At 42.2% G+C, this 8,535-nt stretch overlaps 1 protein-coding gene across 1 annotated transcript; it reads right to left on the minus strand.

Moving 5' to 3' along the window:
* Positions 1-537: 537 nt before the first annotated feature.
* wnt9b (wingless-type MMTV integration site family, member 9B) lies at positions 538-7,643 on the minus strand. The gene is made up of 4 exons (XM_074656072.1): positions 7,361-7,643; positions 6,202-6,455; positions 3,780-4,045; positions 538-2,423 (listed from the first exon to the last, which is right to left on the minus strand). The coding sequence occupies exons 1-4, from the start codon at positions 7,444-7,446 to the stop codon at positions 1,962-1,964; spliced, it is 1,068 nt and encodes a 355-aa protein (XP_074512173.1). The 5' UTR covers positions 7,447-7,643; the 3' UTR covers positions 538-1,961.
* Between the last annotated feature and the right edge of the window lie 892 nt (positions 7,644-8,535).

Raw genomic sequence — 8,535 nt, forward strand, 5'->3', positions numbered from 1 at the left:
TGTTGATGTTCTAATAAGGAATAATAATGTGTAATCATAGTAATTAGAGAGCAACATCAAAAGCACCAGAGCACACATTATAAATGCCTCATACAATAGCCCTCTGTGTGCTGGAGGTTCACTGATGCTCTGCAAATGAGTGGAAAGTTATGATTCACGGATAATAGCGCGTAAACTGCTCTCAATGTTACTTTCTAACGGTGAATCGGCGGTCAAACGCTCCATAAGACAGCACTCTCCTGAGTCACCATCTTTGTCATCATCGTCATTATGATTGTCATCACGGTTGGTGTGCTGGCTGGAGGCACAACACCTGTATGCGTGCCCTCGCCTTTTACTAGGCGGTTGAGGGTGATGCAGCGAGACCACAGGCCTTTCAGATGAAAAGGAGGGCAGGGCGGTATCAGCAGGAAGTGGTTTGGCTCCCTAGATGCAGGTCGCAGAGTTTCAGGCAGGTGTATTGCTGTTGCGTGTGAAGTGTGTGTGCACGGTTGACCGCCTGCGGCAACTGAACGAGACACAACAAACACATCGTTCTTACAAATGCATGTCCATTTATTAATCTTATTTATTTTAAATAAGAATGCAATGCAACAAGATTAACCAAAAAAACAAATCTGGAGATATGTATTACCAAATTCAAAAGAAACTGTACAAAAATCTAAAATATGATCTTTAAAACAAGGACAGGACTGCATAGCTCATAAATCTTACTGATATTTGCCAAAAGATGGAGTGAGGTAGAAAATTACGATTCCACATTGTCATACGCCTGGAGCCCTGACATGAGTTATATATTCATATCATATATACAGTTCAGAATCACTCAAACAAAACACAAACTGGCCAGTAACATGGGTGCACTTTTGACCTGCACACATGGACACGTGAGAGTTGTCTTGGATAAGTGAGTAAACATGGGGATTTTCTTTGATTAGCAATTTGGGGAATTTAAAGAGCACAATTAGCCCTCTTCAAAGGCATTTAGAACAAAGATGTGGCTAAATTAGACCAAATAGTTCAGTCAGGCAATTTTAAACTTGAAAGTATAGCATAGTGCGTGCTTCTATAAATAGAAGAAATACAAGAGGAGGGCTGGTATGTTCAGAAATTCTTTTTTTGCTGTGTTTTTCAAAGACTGTTTGGTGTTTCCCTCTCTATTACCCCGGGTATTTCCCTTTGTTCTGTTGAGCACACATTAGGCTACATGTAGACATTTCCATAGACATTTCCATAAGAGCAACTGAAACCCAGCTTGTGTCTTTACACAATAATACAATGTATATCAGTGGCACCCCTCGAAGCTTCCAGTGATTCTGTTTAAACATATATTTAGACCTTTTTCTAATGTCTATGATTACTTTTAATATCATATGTAAGAGCAACTTAAGTGCTTTTTAATCAGAAATGAACTCCTAAAGTTTCTCCACAGCAGACAGAAAGACAGACAGCTGGATTCCTTTTAAGGCCATTTTAGCCTCAGTGGCAATTACAAGAAGGTTAAAGTATAAAGCAGCAGTACAACAGACACAATGACTGATACAATAAATAGTCAAGTGGAAGGGGGCCAATGCAATTACAATACAACAAAGTCACTGCCAGAGCTCCCCTGCAGACGGGGTTTGACGTCACACCGCTGGTGACGTCCAGTCCAGTCCAATCCAGTCCGGTACCTGTGTTAAGAGCTCATTTCCCTACGTCCCAGAGGAGTTCAGTGCATCCAGCGAGAGAAAAGCAGTTTGAAAACATCCTCACCTAAGCGTATCAAATCGGTGATGATTAGCAAAAAACAAAACAGCAATATTATAATATTACAAGTGTGTGTTCCTCCCCAAATAACATGCAGGTCAGACTGGAGATCCCTCAGTGAATTGTCTATAGGAGTCAATATGATGAACTGTGTCTCTCCCACATTTTTTTCCCAATGGATCAAGTCTTTATTTCTTCTATGTCATCATTTGTCATGCGTCTTTGCAGGTATACACCTCCTCCTCCCTCACACATGTCTGACACTCCACGTGGCAGCACCAGCGTACCTGGCAGTGGCAGGACATGCTGGTGAGGCGCATGGCCGTGTTGTAACCGCGCCCGCAGCACAGACTCTGACAGCTGGTGTCTTTGGCGCACGATCGGCCACCCGTGCCAGGGGAGTAGCGTGAGGGCCTGCAGAAGCTGGGGGATTCTTCCAGGTAGACCAGGTCAGTAGTGCGGAGGCTCTGGCCGTGGCGACGGGGCCCGGCGAGCTCCGTCTCCCCGGTGGCCGCGTTGGTGACGCTCAGCACTCGCACTGCGGTGTCATGCCTGTACTTCAGCAGCCGCCCAGTGTCGTGGAAAGGAGACAGCTGCTTCCAGCAAGTCCGTACGGCACAAGAGCCGGAGACGCCGTGACACTTGCAGGTTGTTTTCAGGCCGCTCTTCACCGCCTGAGATAGGAGGGAAGGGAAGAAAAAAAAGGCAGAGATGTCAGCTTGTTCAGTTTGATTCATTACCTGGCCTCTTATCTGGGAGATCTATCTGGACAGACAGTTTCCTGCAGGGTGGGTAGGGGGTGAGGGGTGGTGGTCTGCAGATAGGGTGCCTCAGTCAAACATTTTGACATAATGGATTGAGGGGGGACTGTTCAGAATGTCGTATTTCATTTACCTCACATTTCTCACTTGGACAGCTCTTGCAATTTCTCAATGTGTTGAAACTAGCTCTGTCTGCTTCTCCCCTGTCTCTCTACCCTAAAGCCTGAGGCACAGGTGACAAATGGTGCAGACAGTGGAATCTCTCCACCCTGTTCTCTCTACATGCCTGCTCATGGAAAACATTGATAAGAATTTCTGCGCAAGAAGTGCCAAAAAAGTAAATGTAGCAGCGGTTTGCCCCTGATTTAGGTTAATAGTTCACTGATGGTCAGTGATGAGAGCTGACGATCACTCAGCCTGAGACCTGCTGTCTTGGCGGGGGCCAGAGACAGGTCACACAGACGGAGCCAGAGGGTACTTCTGGGTTGAGAAGTGCTGCTCAGTTCCTCCCTTTGCAGGTATGAACCCCTCAGGGGCTTCAGTACTGAGAGACGAGGGGGCCGTGTTTTTGTTAACTCGGCTCGTGGTCTCTTCCCGGCCACATCGGTGTAAAGTGAGGAAAACATTTAACTCAGTAAAGATGAGATAAGATCCTCAGTTCTTCCTGTTTCTCTTTGTCTCCACTGGCTCTACCTAAGTGTGAGCTGCAGGAGCAGGACCCCGGGGCCTGCCATTTCAGAGCTACACAGTAGTGGTTATGAACATTAGGGTAGATTTATGAAGAGCATCCAGTAAGTGGGAAAAAATGCTTGCTCGTATATTAAAAAGAGGCCTCGGTTATAATCGTTCTCTCCGACATGAGACCTTTAATTTTCTGTGGGCCCGCACAGCAAGCTTTATCATGTCTGAGAACACCTGGCTCCAGCGATCCCACAGCCGTCTTGTCTCCCTGTTACACTGCCTCACCCTCTGCCTCTGTGTGTTATCCACCAAGGCCAACGACGGCAGCAAATAAGGGGGCGTTTGTCTGGCTGGCACTGTGAAAAACATGCAGGTGAGGATTCTGCATCCTCTGACGGCGCTGGAAGTATGGCAAAGGTATAATTGTAATGTAAAATTGCAGCCCAACTAATTGAGCAAAGTGTGGCTCAGGTGATGTTTGTGGTGCCTCAGGCTCGGGAGGTACTGCATCATAAAGTGACGAGGGTGCACATTTCGCCAAAGCACATTTGATGTAATATTTATTTATGTTCATTTGTTCACACTCACCCGAATTCCAACGTTGATGTTGTGAGCGTCGACTTGAGCCCTCAGGTCCTTGCTGACCTTCTTTTGGCCGAGGAACTTCTTGAGGAACTTGGTGCTATATTTCAGGTTGTCACCGCAGATCCCCCACTGCCACGCTTCTCGGTGCTGGATGCCGGGGGAGTCGTCGCACGTGCACCTCTCCATTCGGCCCGAGCTGCACGCTTTGGCGAGTGCATGGGTCAACGCCGCAGAGGACACCGCCAGTAGGAAGGCAGTCTCCTTGAATGCTGGGATAGATGCAAAAGACATCAGAGGAGGTGGATTCATTTTGTGCAAAAGATTAAAATCAGGAGCCAAATTTACAGAGGTTTCAATGCAAGAGCTATTTGTGGCGTTAAAGATGTGGTCTGAGTGCAAACTGTGTACAGCTTAAGGGCTTAATTCATAGTTTACAATCATCAAAATGTCTTTTGTGCCACTGAGTAAGCCTTTAAGCCAAGATGTTTACAAAGAGCTCACTACGTTGTCATGGTTTACTACAACCTCAACGTTATTCTGCAAGTTTGCTTGTGTCATAATTCCTCCTCTGACCTTTCCTTTTGGTTACGCACTGTTATTTGCTTCACGCAGAGCCGTCACCAGGGTATATTTTGATCCAATTAATTATTATTTTGACTAGGAAGGATTTTCCCAGATGAAAGTGGGTAATCATGCCACCCTTTTCCTCTGGGAATGGGCGCTTTCCCGAGATAAAAATAACCACAGGGCCTGAGCGCTCTCCACCGCACCACATTTCTTGGCTTTCTACTCCCTCATTACCTCCATGCTGACCTGTTCATGTTCTCCCACACACTGATATCCATATGCATAAAACATTTTCTGTGCACAGCAGACCTGCAGGGGACTTGAGCTATATCCAATATGGTGATTTAGTATGTGCCTATCTTTTTTTTTTTTTTCAAGTGTAACTAATCAATGGTAAAAATTGAAAAAAATACTCAAGTACACAACTTTTGGAAAACTTTTTTCATAGGTTGTATCAAGTTAAAGGATGGTGCAAAACATTATAAGAAACTCAGAAAAGAAAAAGGATTTAGTCTCTCAGAAATGCTTTGGTGTAAAACTTTCAAGAAGTATGCAAGAATAACTTTGACTTTAAATAACATAGAGTTGCTTTGTCACATCTCTAATAAATAGGAAAGCTTATTCTAGCAATCTCTCCAGATGCTAAATACTATTTGAGTAGTTGAAACTAATTTCTATGTTGTAAAATCAGTGAGGCAGAAAGGAAACTGTAAATACATTCGTGTCTTGCTTTAAACCAGCAGCAACCAGAAAAAACTAAAAAAAATATATAATGATGTTTGCATTTTATTATCAAAGACTAGCCTAATATATTAACTGATATTAATTTGATACTTTTCTGTGATAATTAACATGCTTTTATATGAAAATGTAACTTTAGATGTTTATATTTGATTACATCCCTGTTGACATGTGGCTTATAAGTCACACCATTGATAAAAAAAAAACTATCAATATGAATATTTTATTAAAGTTAGACCACATCATGTTTGATTACAGTCTCCAGTCTTGGCCCCAAACGTTTGTAACAGCTGGAGGGAAACAATTTTCTCTCTCTCTCTCTCACGGCTTTTGTTAGATAATCACTTGGTTATAAGATAAATAGATATTGCCATCAGCATCAGGGTCATGCAGGCACATGTCTACTCAGAGACGCATATAAAACATAAAACTGCATGTCATCTAAGTGAGTGATGGAGGAGATAAAAAAAAAAAGCTATGCACCTTTCTCACTTAAGGTACATAAAGATAAAACGCATAATTGCGCAACTGGATGGTCTCAGGTTCGAACCCAGCATTACCTGCTTTAGGTGTTAAAGGTACCATATTGTAATCATTTTCAGGTTCATACTTGTATTTTATGTGTCTACTAGAACATGTTTACATGCTGTAATGTTAAAAAAAAACTTAATTTTCCTCATACTGTCTGCCTGAATATACCTGTATTTACACTCTGTCTGAAACGCTCCGTTTTAGTGCATTTCAATGGAACTGCAACAATTGCGTTGCTAGGCAACAGTTTGGGTCCATGTTTACTTCCTATCAGCTATGTTATTTACATACACTACAACAGGAAATAAACTGGGACATATTTAAAATGTTTATGTTTAAAACCGTGTAATGGTCTAAATATTGTATGTTTGTGACCTCACAAATGGACAGAAATCCAAACGACTTGTTTCAAACGCAAAATTTCTGTGTGTATTTCTCCTTATATTGAGCGTTTTGATAGTTTAACAGTATTTATATAGCACTTAAACCTATTTTATAATATAAAAGACCTGAAAATCTCACTTTTTACAATATGGGACCTTTAACTAAATGCTGAAACTGTAAAAGCTTGTTGAAGTTTTCTCACCTCTTTTCAGGAGGCTTCCTCGGCCGTCCAGGCTGCAGTTCCAGCGCTCGTTCCTGAACTGATAGCGACACTCCAGCAGGCTGAGTCGCACCGACTCCCGCAGCGTCTCGGCCAGACCGGGCTCTCTGCGACACAGACGCTTCTGCCGCCTGGTCAGAGTCATCTGCTCGCACTGTTTCAGGTGGGCTTTACCTGTCGGTGGTTCATTGGAAAACGGACCTGGTAAAAACACCAGGGGTTCACGACCTGTCAGCCTGGGAGTGGAAAGAAAGAAAAAAACACATTAGAGATTGTAAGTAAGTAGACTGAGGGATTCACTGAGGGATCTCCAGTATCTGCATGTTATTTAGGGAGGAACACACACTTGTAACATTATAATACTGCTGTTTATTTTTGCTAATCATCACCGATTTGATATACGCTTACGGTGAGGATGTTTTTAAAGCATTTGTAAGTAAGCCTTTTGGAATAAACTATAATGGTGAAATATTTTTTCCAATATTATTATTATTATTAGGCCTAATGGAAATATATATGACCTTGTTTAGGCTGCCACCTGAAAATGATAATGTACTCCCTCAGTATACTGAAATTTAAAAGAGAAATATTATTTTAGTTTTCCTGATTGATAACAATACTCTAAACAATATCCTTATAGGTGGAACAAATGAACAGTATTTTTTTTCTTATTATTTTATTCTAACGTTTTTATCTATTCTTTTGTTATTATACTGTTTAACTTGCACCAACAAAACCAAAGCAAATTCCTAGTGTATACCTCTACACCTGGCAATAAACACCATTCTGATTCTGATTCTAATTCTGATTCTGATTCTGATTCTAATTCTGATTCTAATTCTGATTCTGATACTGATTCTGATTTAGCAAATCGACGAAAAACGCGTAAAAACAGCCAAATAATGAATATTAGTTTGGTTGAGATACATCTTAAATTACTCACTAAGTGATGATTTATTGCAATAAATATAACATGATAATTTGCAAAACTGTAAGCAGTTTTGAACAATAACAATGCCCCTCAATAGTTTGCGCACAATTACGCGTAAGTGCGTAATTTGGGTAAAGTTTCTCCTCTCTTTAAGGGTTAAAAAAACAACAAAAGGCAATAAATTCATGCGTAAAAATTAAATCTGCTGACCCAAAATAAGCTGCAGTGTGCGAGAGGAGGATGCAGAGCGCAACGAGTCGCAGTAGGCAGGCGGTCCGTGGGAGCCTGGAGCGCATGGTGCCGGGTTGGTTCTGCTCTTCATCTCGATGATTCTTCAACGGAGAAAGTCTGAGCCGTCTGGTCGGCGCACCTCTTTAAAGCGGCCCCACATGCACACACAGACTTTCAATATCTGGTGCACCAGGCCCAGTAGTGGACCGCTGGGAGGCAGGGCCCTTTGGAGAGAGAGAGAGAGAGAGAGAGAGAGAGAGAGAGAGAGAGAGAGAGAGAGAGAGAGCAAGAGAGAGAGAGCAAGAGAGAGAGAGCATCATCTTGCTGCAGCCTCATTGGATTCTCTCAATGTTGTTACTGTATGTTCCCTCCCACTGTAACACCACCAAGGTGGACAGAGCTGCAAGGTTTACCTGCTGTGATAATAGGAGTCTCACCTGGGTACCCATCACAACACATGTTCAGGTCTCCAGTCAGCCTGGTTATGCACTGGAATCAAAACCTCAAAGAACTTCACCAAACCCCAAATGTAACCTTCAAAGCATATACATCCACCATGAGGTGTCCTTGCCTATAGTTTCAAGTTTCAAGTTTCAAGTTTATTTATAATATGCATTTAAAAGTACAATGTACAGTGAAATGCAATGAAATGCATTTTACCCTGGCTCTCTCTCTCAGCCCTTACAATCTATAAATAGTACATTTGATAAATAGTACAATAAATAAGACAATACCTGAGAATAAAATTATAAAACAACCTAAAAACATCCATAAAACAATCCACAGCTCTGCATTCATTTAGTGCTACTGTTCAGTGAAGTGTATATGCTGGATGACTTGTGTCCTGCATGATGCAAAGTGCTTTCTTCCTGCAGCAGGCTGGTGTAAATGTCCTGTAACTGTGGTTAATGGTGATCCAATAATTTTAGATACTGTTTTCACTGTCCTCATCAGGAGTTTGTGGTCATGTGATGTAATGTTGCCAAACCATGCCAGTATGCATCCAGTTAAGATGCTTTCTATTGTGGACCGGTAGAAGTTGATGAGGGTTTTTGTGGACATACCATGTTTCTTTAAACACCTCAAAATATAAAGTCTCTGTTGTGCCATTTTTATGACACAACTGATGTGCAAGGACCAGGAGAGGGAGTCAG

The sequence above is a fragment of the Sebastes fasciatus genome, chromosome 13 (assembly GCF_043250625.1).
Source record: "Sebastes fasciatus isolate fSebFas1 chromosome 13, fSebFas1.pri, whole genome shotgun sequence".
NCBI lineage: Eukaryota > Metazoa > Chordata > Actinopteri > Perciformes > Sebastidae > Sebastes > Sebastes fasciatus.